This window comes from Peromyscus leucopus, chromosome 19 (genome assembly GCF_004664715.2).
Source record: "Peromyscus leucopus breed LL Stock chromosome 19, UCI_PerLeu_2.1, whole genome shotgun sequence".
Taxonomy (NCBI): domain Eukaryota; kingdom Metazoa; phylum Chordata; class Mammalia; order Rodentia; family Cricetidae; genus Peromyscus; species Peromyscus leucopus.
The window spans coordinates 22,414,959-22,434,169 of record NC_051079.1 but is presented as its reverse complement, the minus strand read 5'-3'; the positions used below and the strand labels follow the sequence as shown (position 1 = coordinate 22,434,169).

The 19,211-nt window shown below is 41.2% G+C and overlaps 2 protein-coding genes across 2 annotated transcripts in view; both read right to left on the bottom strand.

The window, feature by feature from the left end:
- Wdr36 (WD repeat domain 36) overlaps positions 1 to 1,697 on the bottom strand; it is a 34,432-nt gene extending 32,735 nt beyond the window's left edge. Inside the window, exon 1 of the mRNA XM_028867049.2 lies at positions 1,387 to 1,697. Coding sequence (XP_028722882.1) covers positions 1,387 to 1,623 — 237 coding nt within the window. The 5' untranslated portion in view covers positions 1,624 to 1,697. The remainder of the gene's footprint in view (positions 1 to 1,386) is intronic.
- Positions 1,698 to 14,362: 12,665 nt separating this feature from the next.
- On the bottom strand, positions 14,363 to 18,752 carry LOC114691681 (thymic stromal lymphopoietin). The gene is made up of 5 exons (XM_037197046.1): positions 18,734 to 18,752; positions 18,435 to 18,571; positions 17,676 to 17,711; positions 16,976 to 17,110; positions 14,363 to 15,149 (listed from the first exon to the last, which is right to left on the bottom strand). The coding sequence occupies exons 1-5, from the start codon at positions 18,735 to 18,737 to the stop codon at positions 15,045 to 15,047; spliced, it is 417 nt and encodes a 138-aa protein (XP_037052941.1). The 5' UTR covers positions 18,738 to 18,752; the 3' UTR covers positions 14,363 to 15,044.
- Positions 18,753 to 19,211: the final 459 nt, after the last annotated feature.

Sequence of the window (19,211 nt, the reverse complement as noted above, 5' to 3'; positions counted from 1 at the left end):
AATAAATATTAGCTATCTAAAATACGTCCTACTCAAAAATCTGTCTAATTTTCTTGTACTATAAGTGAATCTGTGGGAAGTCTGAAGGCATGGGAAAAAAGCTAGAGGAGAGAGAATTGGTCGAACAAGTTAGCTTACAAGTTATCTTGGGCACATCAGTGACTTGAACACAAAAGGTTCATATTTTTACTGTCAAGTTATTTCCAGTTTCAGACAATGCACTGGTTGGTATGAGCAGCACAGAGTCTTCTAATATATCATGCTGTTATGCTAAGAGTAAAAGTAAAAAGCACCACAAGTTAGAACAAAATAAGACCTTCACTGATTTTTTTTTTAAACAGTAAACTTCAATACACAAAGCAAAAGGAAAAAGTTTTATAAAAATTCTCAATGTGTTACTTTTCTAATCACAGTGTTTGTTTGGAAGCAGAGTATAGAGGAAAGGTGAGTTTATATGTAACCGAGTAGCAAGACCAAGGACAATTTCAAGCACTTTTAACTAAGAAACATAAAATATTACACTTCAGCTGGGAAACTTCAGCAAAGCCCACGGTTGGCAAGCAAGGAGGAAGCATCATCAGCACAAGCTTGTACAGGGTGAATAACCTCATTATAACCCACTCTTGACAACATTGCTGAACCAGGCTTCCAGAACTCAACAGCTTTCTTCAGCCACACCTACTGTGGCATGCTGTCCTCATTAAGAACTCACACTCTTTTGCATAAAATAATAGAAAACGAGTGTAATGACAGATAGGCTATTAAAAGTTAAATACCATCGATAAGAGGAAGGGCCTTGGCAAGTAACTTAATTTTCCTAAGACTGACATCCTAATTTAGTTAAGGTTGCTACCAGATAGTGAAACCAGCCTTGAGTGTCTGCAGTTTCATTAAAGACCTTTGCTATTAACCCTCAAAAACGTAGGAAACTGGATAGCTATCAAATGTGAAGGGTTCCCTAGATCTTTATCTCACCGTCTCTATTTCTTCCACTGTTTTAGTCTGAATTTCCAACCAAATTCCTGTGGCCAATTATACAATGAAACGCCCAAGAAGTCTCCTTGTGGAGAAAGATTACGAACGAGGGATGGGGTCTTGCTCTATGTGTTTACATCCACAGGCGTTTGTATGTAAACAGGTATTCTGCCAAACAACTGAGATGTTCACCAGTAGTTCTCCCCTGGGCCAGAAGATTCCTCCGAAACTCGCCCCAGGTGGCGAGGTGCCCTAGCAAGGGCAAGGATGCCACGAGGACAGCCGCACCACAGGGAAGGATTACGTAAGACAGGGCGGCAAAAAGGGAAACCCTAGGTAGGTGGGAGGCGAAAGTGGGACAACACCGGGCCGGTTCTGGTTCCTGGGAAGCGGGTGGAGGAAATCACTCACGTCATACGTGTGGAAGCTCTTGCCCACGCAAGTCGTCACATAGAAGCGGCGCTTGAGCGCGCTGTACCGCACCACGTGTGGAACGTCGTTGCTGAAGAGCCCCAAGGCCCGGAACCCCGCGAACAGCACGCTGGCCGTGCGCCCTTCCCCAGGGCTCTCCATCTCCGCCTCAGCCAGGGCTCCGCTCAGCTCGCGGCCGGGTGGGAAGTGCTCACCGGGCGCTTCAGCATGCCTCATGGAGGAGCCTGGGCCGGAGCAGTGCGGGAGGAGCACTTCCGGGACCCGGCGCCAATGTGCTAGCCCAGCCGGCCTTCGGTGTCACACAAAAGCGGCTCCCCCGGAGCCCGCAGGCCACGTGCAACTTAGGTTCCGCCGGTCGCATTTGCTGGCCGCTTCCTCCGTGGCCTGGGTTTCCTATTGGTAGAGGGGAATCACTTTCGGGCGGGCCGCTGGATTGGCAGCTACAAGGGAAGTAAAATACCCAATAGCTTGGAAAGGACTTTAATGACAATGGGAAAGGCTAAAACTGGGATTATAAAAGGTGTAAAAACAAGAGACCACGGGATACTTGTTAAGAAATGAAATTAATGCCGGGCATGGTAGCGCACGCCTTTAATCCCAGCACTCAGGAAGGCAGAGGCAGGCAGATCTCTGAGTTGGAGGCCAGCCTGGTCTACAGAGTGAGTTCCAGGACAGCCAGGGCTTCATAGACAGACCCTGTCTATAAACAAACAAACAAACAATTGAAGTTAATTGTTAATTGATAGTAATATCGTGTTTGTTTTTAACATTTTTAATGGGTTGAGCAGGCACACTGACATATTTCCACATGTATGGTGTAGCAGTTGTGGTAACTCAGTCTTGTAATCTCAGCAGCAGCAGCAGGTCGGAGGGAAGACAGCATATTCAAGTCCAGCCTGGGCTACATAGTGGATTCTACACCAGCTTGAACTAAGTAAGAGAGATCTGATTGGAAAAAGATCTGATCCTTACTGTGTAAGAATTTACTTCAGGGTAATTGGAAATGGGAATAGATTTAGTTGAGATGAGATTGGTAGTTGTTGAAGCTATAAAATAATGTGAGAATTCTTCATATTAGTCGTTGTGGTGGCCCACACCTTTAATCACAGCAGAGGAGGCAGAGGCAGGCAGATCTCTGAGATTTCAAGGCTGGGATTAAAGGTGTGGGCCACCACCACCGGGCTAAATGTTTGTATAATTTAAAACTTTTCTGTGAAGGTCTTGTGTGGCTCCAGACAAAATCCCAGCGCTAAGAGGAAGTGGACACAAAGTCCCACCCATAACCAAGAAGCTATTTGTAACTGATACCATCAGGGTTTCTACAGGGGGGCCTGTGTATGCCAACGGTGCTCCAGGTCAGTTGTTGACCAATGCAAAATGGATTCCACGTTTTTTATGCACTTTTTGTTATTTTTTGGTATATATAATTTTTGATTATTGGTTTTTTTTGTTTTTTTTTTTTAGTTTGGTTCTCTTTTGATTTTCATTTTTTGTTTTTTGTTTGTGTTTTTTTTTGAGAGGCAGAGAGAACACAAACAAAGCTGAAGTTTCATCAGTAGACAGGTGTGGAGGATCTGAGAAGAGTTAAGAGAAGGGAAAAGAATTTAATCAGACTATATTATGTGAAAAAAAACTTCTAGATGTACACATTCAAAAGTAAAATAAATGAAAAAAGTTTTGTAATCATGTGTAAAAAGATATTATTTTTATTATTATAAGCAAAAACTTTTCAATACATGATTAATTTTGTGGAAAGGTTTGAAAAATTCCCTAGCCAGGACTGTACAGTACACAAAGCCATTTGACACCCGTTTTTTTTCTTGATATCATCAAACTCTTGTCAGGGGGTGTTTAGACTAAAGTCTATGCTACTGTTTCATAAAGGAGAAAACTTGTTTATCAATGTTAAGTGATTTGCTCAAATTTGCAAAATTGCTTAGTGCCAAATCCAGACCAGCACAAAATTTCAAAAAGAGGAAGAAGGAGAGGAGGTCACAGAAAGACAGTTGGAGGATGGGAGATTTGTGTAATCAGCAACTATATTTTAAGAGAATATACTGAGTCATATGATGGGTTTAAATTCATTAGACCCCAAGATTCCCAGATATTCCAAAGAAACACTTCAACCTAAATTCTGCTTTGTGAACATATATGTATTTGGAGATTACTTACAGTGCCATGGATAACTCAAAGGCAACTGTATCATCAAAAGCCTACCCTAAAATTGATGACAACTCACAAAAAGCACATCCCTGGAACTTCTAAACTGCAGTAAGCTCCACCCTTGTATCCACTCCCCAGCAATTATTTTTGTTTATAAAACTCTTGGGGAGCCGGGCACCTTTAATCCCAGCACTCGGGAGGCAGAGGCAGGCAGATCTTTGTGAATTCAAGGCCAGCCTGGTCCACAGAGTGAGTTCCAGGAAAGGCTCCAAAGCTACACAGAGAAACCCTGTCTCAAACAAACAAAACAAATCAAAATGGTTATGGAAAATCTAGCAATATGGTTACAGTAGATATGTGTGTTAACTACTGTGTTAGGTCATTTGAACAGGATGTAATGGACTAGTTGGGAGTTACATAGTTTGAGCAGTTAGCCAGACTTCACTTCTTCCTGAGTTCCTTACTATTCAGCAGCCAGTAAGTTGTGTGACTATGTGATTAGACGAAGGAAAATCGCTCTACACTTGTCGCTTAGGGATGCCACTGAAGACACCAGAACCAAGCTCAAATTACAAAGGAGTAGAGTCTGGGACAGTATGGCAGAGGTAGTACACTGCTGAGAAATGATAAATTTCAATTTGATTCAATGAATTAGGACATAATATTCAGGCAAATGGTGAGTACGTCATAGTGTCACTTTGAGCTAATAATTTTCTTCTTGAGAAAGAATCCTTATTAGTCCTGGATATGCCCCTCAAGTCTCCTGCCTCAGTGTTGGGATTGTAAGCACATGCCATCATTCCAGCATGAACATTTTTAAAGGTTGAACATGACTTTCCTTGGTATTTTGTGTAATAGGAGTAATAATTTTTGTTATTGACTTTGTCTATCATAATATCAAGATCCCAGGATATTCTTTAATAATTCCTGCTCATATTCATCCCTCATATGTGACTTTCCGCAAGGACATGTTAAAAAAAAAGTTTACTGACCCTAAATAAGGAAGCAATGATCGGTCACAGTAGTGATCCTAGTATAGTCCAACTTGAACAGGCAGTGAGTTTAATGGAGTTAAAGAAATGTGGCTAAAATGTTACTTAAGAGAGCAAGGAAGACACAAAGGTAGCTGCATCACCAAAAATCTAGCCCTACCCTGCACCGAAAGGTGTATAAATGCTGCATCCCTTGAGTTCCCTTCAGGACTTGCAGGAGGCTGAACAATTGGAGGGTTTTCCCCAGTAGTCTTTCCCTAACTCTGGTGAGGGGCCTGGTCAATCTGGTAAGTTGCAGGAACTTCCTGAGACTTTTAAGTTGTTTAGTTCCTGACTCTTACTGAGCCTCCCTCCAGGATGAAATGCATCAATTCAGAGGAAATTGCTGCCCAAGTCCCATCTCTAGTGATCCTTAGTAAAAGGTTGACCCTATGTAACATGGTTGGATCCTGAGTCACTAGCTTCTAGGGAAGTTAACTGCCATGTTAGGATTATCAGGAAGACTTACAGAGCACTCCACATTACAAAGAACTGAAGGCCTCTTGTCAACCAACTTCCCTACCTTGTCAGGTTTGTGAGATGAGTGTCTTGGAAGCAGATCCACCAACCCCAGTTAAGATTTCTGATGACTGAAGCTTTGACTGAAATCCTATTTGAAGATACCTGAACCAGCTCTGGGGATCATGTCATCCCTAAAATTGAATCTGGAACTTTATAATCTAATAAATATTTGTTGCTGTTGGAAACCAGTAAGTTTTAGGGAACTTTTAAGGTAGTTTGATGTTCCTTGGGCTTTTCCAGTTTATAAATGTTTGTTTCTTTTTTATTGTAATAACTGAATGCAGTATAAAGGTAAGGTTTCTAGGTCTTTTTTAATTTACTTCATGAGTGAACGAATGTGGACTGTGAATATGTAATTAGATAGTGGTATTGCATATAAATTCTTTTATTTTCAGTCCAATACTCTTTACTGTGGGGACTTGTTCTTTGGTGATGGAGGATGTACGAGTTCATCTATCTGTCATTAGTTAAATAGTAGCATAGTAGCAAACATTATAGTGGGAAATTGTCAATGGGGATGTGTTTGGGTGGGAGCTCCACCTCAACCCCTGGAACCCTGGCATCTCTATACCCAAAGAGTCTGGAATGTTTGGAAGGAGTCTTGTGGGAGATCCACCTCAACTCTCCTACCTATCTCTTTCCCTAAACCCACCCCTTCAAAGCCCACCAAACACAGCTCCTCCCCCCAGAGAGGCTCAAGACCACTCCCACAGGGTATTTAAGCAGAACCCCAGAAAACAGACATGTGGTTCTTCCGGAGTCCCTGTCTCCTCTCTGCGGGGCTGGGGAATCTCTCGGGAGCGCTTTACCCATTAAAACTGGGCTTTCCAATTCAGCCTGATTCGGTTTGCTGCATCAGAAGAGAGGCCTTCAGGGGTTAAAACTTAATCAGGGGTGGAAACAAGAGATTGGCCTAAAATGTCAAGTCTGTATTTCCAACACGCAAATGATGCAGGAGCTAGTTTTTTGTAGGTAGAAAGGCAAAGGAGCTGATGATGAAAGCTGTACGTTACTCACATGTGTTGCAACAGGAGTAGAGGCTGTGGTTGAAAGAAAGGTTAAGGGTTAAAATGGCAGGGTCTGGTGCACCAAGAAAGATGAAAAAGAAGGCTTCTAGCTAGGTATGAGATAACCAAATTAATAGACATCATAGGGCAGAGATCGGGACCTCTCCCCCAAAAGCTTTGGAGGAAGAGAGGTCATGTACTATTGTTCTTTTATATATCCTTGTTTCTCATGGAGCCGATAGTAACAGACAAAATTGTAAATAAGGATGGGTTCTAACAAGAAGCTTCCATCTAAGAGACTATTTTAGAGGATCTCAGATCAAGGAGAAAACCTTGAGGTATGTGTATATGAGGTGACCAAGAAAGACTGCAAACTACTGGTGGCTGGGATAGAGTTAACTCTCTGTCATGATGAAGCTACAAGCTGGCCATGTAACTGTGAAGACAAAGTGAATATATTCTAATTAGCTGCCAGCGAGATACCCGTGAGGTCAACGATGCCAACACCAGCTCAAGTGAGTTAGTGGCTCATGGACAGATAGTAAAGGTCAGCACCTAACAAAAAAGTTGAAGATGGACAGAGGAGGTTTGTGACACCCCAGTTAGGAAGATCATGAACAGCACCCGATCCTCTCCCTGTTTGGGAACATGCATGAAATGTGCCGGTCCTCTCTGACTTGGCCGGAAATAACACAGAGAACTAACCAATCTCAAAGAAATTATCTCAGCCTTTGTCCAGTCTCTGATATAGCACTGTAAAAACTCTAATGATCTTCCCTGAAACCATATATACACAATCAATAAAAACAGATGCAGCAAATTGGATTTATATATACTTATGCATGCTTCTAATAATCTAAGAGAAAAAGACTATCAGTTTGAGAGTAGGGGAGACATGGGAGGAGCTGGGAAAAGGATTTACCAGAAGCTGGAAGGAGAAAGCGAAGGAGGAAATTAATGTAATTATACTTTAATTGAAATGCATTTTTAAAAAACTCTGGGCAAGGAAGTTCAATGTTTTTTTCTATTTTGGAGTTCAGTTCCAAAAACTCCAAAATTCAATGGTATTACCTATTTCCTGCTGTAGCTAGAGTTTTCCTGCCTTGTCCATAGTCAGGACAAATCTCTGTCACCCGCCAGTCCCACAGCCGCTCAGACCCAACCAAGTAAACACAGAGACTTATATTGCTTACAAACTGTATGGCCATGGCAAGCTTCTTGCTAACTGTTCTTATATCTTAAATTAACCCATTTCTATAAATCTATACCTTGCCACGAGGCTGGTGGCTTACCGGTGTCTTTACATGCTGCTTATCCTGGTGGTGGCTGCAGTGTCTCTCCCCTCAGCCTTCTGCTTCCCAGCATTCTCCTCTCTCCTTGTCCCACCTACTTCCTGCCTGGCAACCTACTTCCTGCCTGGTCACTGGCCATCAGTGTTTTATTTGTATAGAGCAATATCCACAGCACTTCCCCTTTTTTTCTTTTTTTAAAAAGGAAGGTTTTAAACTTTAACATGGTAAAATTACATATAACAAATCAATTACCGAGCAAGAATTATAGTTACAATATTATAGAAGATGTCCTATCTATCTTATATTTGTGAGTTTAAGGTTTTATATCTAACTTATCTTTTATCATAACTGAGGAAATTACAACTATCTAGTTTTTAACCACATCAAAGACCTGAGAAGGAACATAATGGTACCTGAGAAATGGTAGATGGATGCAAGCAACTTTCAGGAATCTTGCAAAAGTAGACCAAGACAGCTGGCAGCCTGGACAGTCACCTAATGTTTCTAAGCATTGTTGGTGCATTTAAATTGGCTACAGGCCTAGAGTATCTGACAGACCATTTTCAGATGGGATTGAAGACTAGCAATTATAGTTACAACTTAGTATATATAATATCTTAGATAGAACATATTAAGTATTAGATTCAGGTTCTTTAGGATAGGACACCTTTGAATGATCTTTATAACATGCCATTTACCTATGCTCTATACTTCTCTGGATTTTACTATGTGTTTCTTACTTGATATTGTTTGCATCAGTTGTAGTTACATCTTATCTAGGTCATTATCCCTCATTATTTCTGGACAATATTTGATAACCATTCCTTTGTATATAGTCTTATATTAGTTTAGAACCTTCTTATTTAGACAAAAAGGGGGAGATGTAGTGGGTAGCCATTCCTGCTTGGATCTGGAAGTTCCAACCCCCATTGAGACTCTGGCAACTGTCACGCCTATGAGGTGGGGCGAGGGGAGGTGCCTGGAGACCCGAGAGCTGGATGGGCCAGCACTCTCTTTGTGCGCTCTCTCTGTGCCAGGACGTACAATGATTTTCTCTCCATCTTGGGGTCGTTCTCTCCAATGTCTCATTGGAGTGTTTAATTTGCTTAGCTTTGCTATATAAACTTCTGCTTAAGTTGTTTATGTCTTTTGATTTAGTGCTTTCAAGAAGACAAGAACCAAGACACTTTCATAATTCCATGTAAAATTATTTCTTACATCAAGCTTAAGTTAACTTTGCTTGGTATTCATAGCTGTCAACAGTAGATGTAAACTCACACATAGGTAATTAAAAATTAATCATCCAATTAGCTCACAGAATGAGAAATCAAGACACAGACTCATACTTTAAAGATAATTAACATACTTGTTCAATTATACTTCAAATGCTCATATTCTTTCCATCCTAAAGCTATTCATTTACAAACTCCCCTCGATGCCAATCTTAAGATATCTATCAGCTGTAAGTATTAAAGCACATGTCTTTGCACACAGGGTGGAAATTTTTCATCCTCTATCCTTTTTCTTTTCAGCATTCCCACAAATCTTATATTAAAAAGAAAATGTGTTCATATGCTCGCTCTGGAAAAGACTCATATCAAGGGAACTTCATATGTCTATTGATTGTAACCCAGTTACTTCTGCAAACAAGATTATTGGGAACACTAGACTGGCATATACTAATCAAAATCCTTGAGTAATCAAAGAGAGAGTGGGTTCAAAATGAAGAATTGATATAAAACTGCTGAAAACATGACTATAGCATTTACTAGTTAGAAAATATATGCATTAATTGCTTTATTTATTCATCACTGAATTTATAGAGAACACTATAAATTTACACTCTTAAGTAATGGAAAAAGCAAGGTTTGGAACTAAGCCAGATATTGATGTATTAGTTGTATTACAATATGTGTTTTACAAACTACATGTTTTCTTACATCTATAAAATCAGAATAATATCACAAGTACTGGTTATATTAATGATATGATAATCTTAGCCTCTACTTCAGATTGTATCTCCTAGAAATGAAAGGGAAATTTCACCCAGCAAATACCTCAACAATATGACAGCCTGGACAAGACTTGAACAAGGACAGTACCAATAGACTAGTTAAACATGGAAGGGGAAAGTCTCATGGGGTCCTACCCCTAGACAAAGAACTACAGGCAACTACTAAATGCGGAGAATAAGAAAATTTGTCTTCCCCAGGGATGAGTCCTCATTTGGCTATCCAATACCAAGCAGTCAGTCTTGAAATCATATACTTACAAGCAACACTAAATAACTAAGCAAGTTGCATTTACAAATTATATATATAACAGATTTAATATTAACAAAAAAGAAACAAGTCCATGAATTTGAGAGAGATGTGGAGTATAGGCGGAGCTGGAAGGATGAAAGGGAAGGAGAAAATAATGTAATTATATTTTAATTAAAAATTAAGTTAAAAATAAAGGCAATGTAATTGAAGATCAAAAATATTTTTTAAAAAAGAATGTCAGAATAGGCACAAGGATTATTCCAGCTGTGCTACATAACAGATGTTAACAGGTGGAAATCGGTAATTAGGGTTGCTCAATGTTTACTTCTGTTTACTACACATTACTGTTGTAGAATATTATTTTAAGGTGTGATGTTACTTTTGTTCATGTTGCATTTGTTTAACTCTGTGAAGCTGTGTTACTATGCCTGTCTAAAACACCTGACTGGTCTAATAAAGAACTAAATAGTCAATAGCAAGACAAGAGAGAGAGAGAGAGAGAGAGAGAGAGAGAGAGAGAGAGAGAGAGAGAGAGAGAGAGAGGTGGGGTTGGCAGGCAGAGAGAATATACAGAGAAGGAGAAATCTGGGAGGAAGAAAGAAGTAGCCAGAGAAAGAGAAGCACAACAGGGGCCACCCAGCTACACAGTAATTCATGGAGTAAGAGTGAACGTAAGATAGATATACAGAAGTCAGAAAAGGAAACAGCCCAGAGGCAAAAGACACACCAGTTAATTTAAAGTTAATAAAAGCTGGCAAGAAACAAGCCAAGCTAAGGCCAGGCATTTATAATTAAGAATAAGCCTCCGTGTGTGATTTATTTGGGAGCTGGGTGGCAGGCCCCCCAAAAGAGCAACAACACACTAGCATGAGATGGCTTGTGAAAAAAGCAGACCATAGCAGTAAAGATCAAAGAAGTAGAATCAAAGGCTTTGGAAAAACATTTCAAGAAGACATTCTGAAGACCATTGTAACTCTCATCACTGATATTAGGATTTTCTGGTTTGGGGCAATTTGATCCATTAAGCATCATGGTGGTTTTACTTCCTGTACTCTAGAGAGTTTCTAGGCATTTCAGAGTTAGAGACTTATGCTGGAAACGAGAACTGATGTTTCCTTCTCTGACTTTTTCTGTACCTCTTACTGCACTCTTTGAGATGCTCCTACTATACATAGATTAGGAACTTCTGATTGTTCCATGGCTCACTGATGGTCTTTTCATTTTTAATTATTTTCCATATATATTTTATTTATGAAAGTTTTCTTAGCATATCTTTAATTCTAATATTTCAATGACCAACCTCTGGTTAAAACTATTCACTGGGTATTTATTTTACACATTGTGACTTTCATATCTAGAGGCTGAGCTTGGAGCGTCTCTGTTCCCTGACCATTTGAAAGAGTTACAGTAATTAATTTAATGTTGCACCTACTAATTCAAACTTCTACACTATTTCTGAGTCAGTAGTACCTTTTGTACCTACCAAGAACCTTATTTTCCCTCTTATTTTTGATATAAGGTCTTAATCTATATCCCTGGCTGCCTGGAACTCACTGTATGAACACATAAAGATTTGTCTGCTTCAGATAAAGGGTGTGCCACCACAGGACACAATTGTTCTTACCGCTTTTCTGTTTTCAAGATCCTTTCATACCTCTTCATCTTCCTTTCTTTCCCTTTGTTTTCTTTTTCTTTTAGTCTTTAAAGATTTGTTTTTAATTATGTATGTGTATCTTTGTGTGGGTACATTCACATGTGTGTGAGCCATTATTTACTTCATAAGCATCCTGGTGTTTGTTGTGGAATACAGCTAAGTTTCTTAGGAACAGGTTCTTTTAAATTCTATTTTTTGTATTCATTAGGTAAGATTATTGAAGCTTGGGCTAATTATACTGCCATACAAAGGTAAGATGTTTGTAAGCACCTGTCTTAGTTAGGGTCTCTGTTGCTGTGATGAAACACCATGACCAAAAAGCAAGTTGGGGAAGAAATGGTTTATTCGGCTTCTGTGTCACTGTTCATCACTCAAGAAAGTCAGGACAGGAACTCACAAAGGGCAGACACCTGAAGGCAGGAGCTGATAGAGAGGCCATGCTGCTCATTGACTTGCCTCTTGTGGCTTGCTCAGCCTGCTTGTTTATAGAAGCCAGGACCACCAGGATTGGACCTTCCCAAATTGATCACTAATTAAGAAAATGACCTACAGCTGGATTTTATTTTAAAACTTTCTTTTTATTTATTCTTTGTGTCTTTCACATCATGCATCTTGATCCCATTTATTTCCCATCACTGAGTCTCTACCCTCTGCCCTTGTAGCACCCCTCCCCCAATAAAATTTAAGAGAAAAAAGAAAAGAAAAAAAGCGGGGAATCTCATCATGAAGCTGCAGTGTGACACAGTGAGTCACACAGTAAATCCTTTTGTCCACATATCTTTACTTGCAAGTGTTCATTGCAGAGAGTCATTGGTTTGGTTTAAGGCCTCTGGTTTCTGCTACACTATAGGTGCTGGGCCCTCACTGGACCTCCTCTTGGATATCCAGTTGTTGCCCTGTGTTGTGGAAATTCTGTATAGCTTTATGTCTGCAGGATTGGTCCTTTCATGCGCTCTAGCAGATGATAGATGGGGTGGATATTGGGATGGGCCAACCCATAACCCTGGTTCTGGGCCTGGGTAGTTGCAGGGTCAGTCAGCCCACCAGCTCTCCCTTGTCCTCACCACCAGGGTGAGCTCTCCTGCATGACCTTGGTGAATTCACCCTTTGCAGTGATGAGCAAGGGGCAGGGCCAGTTCTCCCGCTTTGATGTCCTCAGGGTGGGATCTCCCACGTCTACACCCTCGGAGCCAGCTCTACTGTGTTGCCTAAACACGGTGTAGGGGCCACTCTCCTGAGTTCTGCAGCAGATGAGGGCCAGGGCCAGCTCTCGCGCTTGCCTCAGGAGTTGATAGGGGGAGGAAGGACATCTTTCTCCCACCCATGCTGTCCCGTGACAGGTGAGTAATGGGGACAGCTCTTCCATGCTCACAATATTGGGACTGGCTTACTCACACCTCTGCCAATGGGATTGACTCCATTGTGCTGCCCAGGCAGAGTGCAGGGCCAGCTCTCCCAATTGCTACATCTGGTGGCGGGCAGGGGCAGCTCTCCTGTCCTTTTGACCTCAGGTCCAGCTCTTCCACTTGCCTTATGCGTTGATGGGTGTGGGAACAGAGGTGAGTAATGGGGACAATTTTCCCGTACTCACAACTTAGGGATACAGCGGGATCTTATGGATGCATTTCCTCAACTGAGGCTCCCTCCTCTTAGATGACTCTAGTTTATGTAAAGTTGACCTCAAACTAACCAGTTCAACACCCTACTCATAGCCTAATAGGTTACACAATTTTCCAGTCTGCCTGGTGAGGACAGGCCATTTTCCTTGCTTGGAGTGAGCAATGGGCACTGTTTCCTCTGATCGTTTGGTTGTTTCTTCCTCTCCCTTGTGTAATTTTCTCAAGGCACATGAGACTATATTCCTAAAACTATAACTAACACACAAAAATTGATTATTGGAAAAGAGAGTATACTAGAACCCCCAGAACAGTTTGATATTTTCTGGCATAATGCTCAGAGCTGCTTTTCATAATATTTAGAGAGGATATTCTTCTCTACATGTTGGGTAACTGGGTTTAAAGTTCTAAGAAAAAAAATGCTACCTTTTCCTCACAGTTTAATAGAAGGTAGAGTGTACGTGTATTAAGACAGCGCTAACATATTTAAAATATCAGCCCTCCCTCCACAACCTTTATTCAGAAAACCATTGAATGCTGTCCTTTTCTAGACCCATTGGAGTTTTTCTTCAGACAACACTTAAAGCTCTCAGTAGGAAATTACGAGGAAGACTCTTGGAAGTGTGCCTGTCCTGATTTAACTCCATGCAAAAGGAAATTAACTGGTCAACACTGGTCAGTTCGCCACGGAGTTTTGATGACTGCTTATTCAGCTTCCCTCTGAGCCTTTCTAGATATGGGCACCGTCTTACTAACTTTTGTATCTAAGTATTCAGCCCAAACCTCAACCCAGAAACCTTGGCGCACAGTAGGCACTTTTTAAATAGTTACCGGATGCTTATTGTTAGCTCCTTTTTGGTGAATAAGATGGGTTTGGGGACATTTGATTTTTCTTTTCTTTGATGGCTTAGCTTCAGCACTCGAATCAGTTTTCAGGTGGACATTTCTACTCAGGGGAGTGGGAGCGGGGAGAAGCTGCTTCCTTATACTGTTACTCGGCCTGAGCTCTGCATCCAGGGTTGCCTTTCCTACCAGTGTTCAGAAAGAAGATTTGAGGGTAAAGGAGAGGGTGCTTTGCAACAGGTGCACCATAAAGAATTAACACCTACTGTTCACCTTTGCCTGTTTTATCTATACCGAGGCAAGGAATGTTCCAGAATGGTGTGGACTGACAAGTGTAAAAAGATATGGGAAAATGATGCATTCCAATCGTATGTCTAAATATTTCCAGCCAACTATCTATGAAGACTTTTTCTCCTGCAGGGAGGGTCAGTAGCATATAAAAGGAAGTGTGGCCAATAGGATGTTGGCACAAGAAGAGGTAAAGATGTTAACAGCAGTGAGTCACCCAGAAAAGTATGTGTAAAAATTGCTTAACCAAATTAAAAACACCGTTCACAAGAAAGTAACACAAGAATTATTTTATTAAGAAATATGTCCATTACAAAGCAGCATGTGTATTTTCAAAAGTCCTCATAAAATAAATTAGAAATACTTTACACACAACTTTAAATATATGTCTGGTAGCTGCACAGAGGCACTTCAGGGTCTGTTGTCTGTTAGGTCACTTTTAAAGCTGGATTTACAGTGCATTCACAGCCATACATTCTACAAGCTTCTTTCAGACTGCTTCACTGTGGCAATAACTGTGTGTACAATCTCCTCTGCTGCCATTTTCTCCTTAGTCAAATATAAGAATGTTAGAAGAATCACTATAGATAGAAAAATTCTTGCTGTTAAACAGAGTTTAGATGCTATCATTGATTCCAACCTCTTTTTCCACTTTCAATTCCCTTCTCTATACACTTTTAGGTTTGCCCTAGAGTGAGGTGTCTGCAGGTGCAGTTGGGACACCCTGCTCAGAAGGCGGTCATCAACAGTGCAGATATTTCCGTTGACGTTAGAGGGGCCGTGCTCATCTCCCATTAAAGTTCCTACACTAAACAGTCGCAATTTGCCAAAAATAAGTTAAGAATCCTTTCTGTAATTAAAGACTAAACATTAGTGTTCTTTTAAATGTCACACCCTTAGTATTATATCTACTAAAACATGATATATTTTCATACTATAAAATGAAAGATAAGTTTATTATACTGGAGTTTGACGGAGGGTAAACCACAGCCATTGTATTTGTGAGGTTTGATTCAGGCAGATGTTTTCGACTTCTTGCTTCATTTCCTGAGGATTGTTTCTCTATGGAATAGGAGAAAATGCTCAACATTAGTTTTTGCTATCTTTAACAACTGGCGAGTGATAGCTTATGTTACTATTTATATCCCTTCCCCAAGAAATTCCCCAAATACTTGTTCACTGTATGATTGCATGTGCTTCTCCAAAAGAATGCCCTGCCTTTCAGCACCTCCTCCGTAAAGCCTCTGCCTATGGCTCAGACAGTTCATTCTGAAACTCTTCTGGACTTCAAAGTAGGTGTCATTTCACTTGGCTCTCATTGCTATTGCATCATGGGTATTCCCCAAAACACTGAGTACAGAGTTTTATACATAAGACCCATTAGACATTTATTGCATAATTAAATGAATGAATAAAATTGCAGTTTCACGATCTTTTTGACAAGATTAGCTCCCACAGGGCACAAGCTGTCGTTTGTGTCTTAGTAGGCATAATTCAACAAACTCAGTCTGTTCTTTGAAACCAAAAGTTTTCTTTCTCACACATCCACCTCATTATACCTAAAGACCCGCTCTGAAGAGGATTCTGGGATAGTTCTCCAAATGAATTGCCCTAGAGCCATGACAGACTGAGCACCCAGGGATAGAATTTCCTGGGTTATTAAACAGTAATCTTACAGTCTTCTCAGGCTTCACCTCTGGGCTGGGAAGATGCTGGGATAAATTCCTCCAGATTCTCCCCTTTTCACACAAAGTCTACAGAGTTAATCAAGTCTGTCTCCTGGGATCTGGATCTATTAATAAATTATATTGTGTCTATGTGCAGATTTATTGGGGTCTCCATGAAAAGAAGGCAGAGAGCTGAACAGGTTTCTCATATGGCTGTCTAGTACTGTTTTTCTCATGCAAGCTCAACCTAGATGGCTTCCACTTCCAGCCTGATTAAAACATGACAGTCTTATTTACATTTACATTCAAGTTACAGACAAAGTCCACTAAGTTAACAAGTTTACATGTATATCTACATATACATATATGCATGCATACACATATATATCATGAAAACAAATATTCTACTTGCCAAGTGAAGTAAATGTTGAGGAACTATTATTATGTGCCAGCCACTGTTCTAAATGCTTTCGTTCACATGTGCTGACTCATTTAGTTCCCATAATAGCCCTGCATAGGATGCAATAGTATCATACTTACTTTACCAAAGCACCCCAGGCTAAATACTTTATCCAAATCTCTGCAGCTCAAAGTCAGGCAGGCTGTCACTGTTGCTCCTACTCTTAATTCTCCTCTCATTCACATCTATATCTAACTGCATACACAAATAATCTCTGAAAAGAGATCGCAATTACATCCACACAAGCAGCGAAGTGGGCGAAGTGGACTAGGGTGGGGAGGAATGTAAATATTAAGGAAAAGCACATCGCTACAAAGTGACTGTCTAGGCACAGAATGAACAGCAAGCAACCCTTTAAGGGGCAACAAAACCAGGAATTTTGGAAGTGTGGATTGTGTGCCCTGGAATTGGGTTTTTGAACTGTCATATTTAAGGACCCAGGAGGACAAGCTGCTAACGTAGGAGAGAGGATCACGGATCACACCTTGAAACACTGACTTGGATTCACAACCAAAATTCAAACCAAAGAACAACAAAATAATAGAACTCTAAATATAATAGTATTATAACTCTAATAGTAGACTGTGTTTGGGTGTCTCAGTCAAGGTAAGCTCGATGGACCGATCGCCTGGCTCATTTGCTCCCGATAAGATAAAATCAGAATTAAAAAAAAAAAATCCCTGCTCTTAAAGCCCCAAGTTAATTCATGTCTCCCTTCTTCCCACTCATTGCAAAGCTAGAATTTGATGCTTTGGGCTTACCTGAGTCTCAGAGTAGCCTGGGCATTGGCTAATGAGGGCCCCTTTCGTTTTCAAGGCGAATGTTTTCTGGGGCAGTGACGGGCAGCCGGGGATAGGATTGAGAGTATGGTACTCGATTTTCATGAGACAATCTGTCTGCTCACAAGCGGCAGAGTTCAGGGAGCAAAGAAAACGCCAGAAATTAAAAACTGAATGGAAGGGGGCAGGGAGGGGGATGGGGAGAGGAACGGAAGACAGACGAAGGAGTCGGGGATCAGAATCCAGAGCCTGGGTTGAGAGAGGGAAATGGAATCAACCCCCAGGAGGGAGGGGCCTGGCAAGGGTAGCCGAGAGCGCCTACTGGAAGGGCTTCCTCCCCTGCCGGCTCCGCCCAGCCTCCCAAGTAGTTGTCAAGAGCCAGAGCTGACAGTAGATGCACCGGATCCCGGGAGGTGTTTCGACTTCGTTCCTCCGGGTTTCCCATTGGCCCCTTTTCTTCCCCGGGGCTGAAGCGGGTTCCTACTGCTTTCTCCTTTTAAACGGAGAAGTGGCGTCCTAGACTGACTGCAGCCTTGCTCTGGCAGCCCAGAGGTCTCCTATCAATCGGCTCAGCAGCCAGCCTGTCCTGGAGCTCAGCCTGGCGCTCTTCCCCGGCTCCCTTCCCGGATGCCCGCCACCGCCACCCCCGGGGAAAGCCAGCACCGCTGACCACTCTACTCACCAAGTTGTCACAGACCTCGATTTGGTTGAATGTGCGCTGGAAGAAAGCAAATTAGGATAAAGATCTAAGTTGGAGAGAAAAATCGTTCCCTGGCCCTTTGCTTCCAGGCTTCCAGAGATCTCTAAAAGTAGTTTCGACCCAGTGACTTGACCCTATGTGATGGACAAGGTGGTGAAACATTTAGTTTTCTGCTTTTGCTAGCTTTCAGAGGGAGTCCTAGCCCCACCCAAGCATGCATACCTGCACCTAGCGCTTACAAGCCACTTCCAGCCAAGGACCATTCTTTGAATGTCTACAAACTGCTTTATAGCCTTTCATACTTGGCACTCACTCACACTGTATCTAAGGATGCGGATTATCAGAGAAACAGTTACTACTACATGTTTTAAAATTTTAAACTTTTCCATCTCATAATCGTATCCTGAAATTTCTAGAACACTAGAAAGCTATAAAACACAGCTCCACTTCTTAGCTGCCCTCACCCCCTGAGTTCTTATCTCACAAGGATTCCCGCTTTGTAACAAGGAGTAAACCAATATCCATAACCATTACCAGCTTCTGCTCGCTCCATAAAAGCCATGAGGATACACATTTTATATGCTAAGGTATTTCAAATGCCACTTCTAAGAAAGTTTTGGGATAGTTTTTCCAAATTATTTTCCTTTCCTTGAAAGCTGAATTGTGGCTTGTGTGACTGTATCTTTACCTTTTTCCCCATGAGAATATATATATACTTCAAAAAAAAATCTTTTCACTTACCCCATTCAAATATTCTTTCAGGTCAGGAAAAATTGCTTCAGAATATATATTTGAAATCTCCTCGAAGTTACAGTTAGAAAAGTTGTAAGTTAGCACCAACCGTACAACTTGCAAGATGAAGAGGTCCCTGAGAAGAACTGAAAAGACACACAGTAAGAAAATGTTCACTGAAGCCCAGTGCCAACTGTTTCCCATGGAACTTTCCCCTCCAAGCATGGACAGCCTCTAGACATGCGAGGACTGTGCTCAGGCACCAGCCCTCACCTCCCCTTCCCAGTCCACACAAGATCCATATTCACCCATGCTGTTTGCCTGAAGTTGGAGTCTTCCTGATGCTCCAGTGCTTTCTGGCTCCATATATATAACACCTAAACGCCTACGGGCTCTTTTCTTCTAGGCCAATGATTTTCTTTGATGTCATTCTTTCTTTATAGAATTCTAAATTGATGATGTAAAAGAAAAGAAATAGGGCTAGCCAAAATCTATGGAATTTAACAGTAGCAAAATCATCAGGAATTTCCCTCACCTTTCTCATTTTTTTTTTTTTTAGCTTTACCCTGAACACTTGTTACATGCTTGTTATGTGCTATTAGAGATGGATACCCTATCATCATTTTGACATCTTTCTCCTACTGGGCAGTTTCTGTGACTGATCCTTTCTGCAGAAAGGAAAAACACCTTCTGCCACCCACAGCTGCTCTAAGGAATTGTTACTGATGCTTTGCCATCCTGCACACCCTGAACATTTCCTTTATCGAGTTGGAGTTGGTGCTTTCC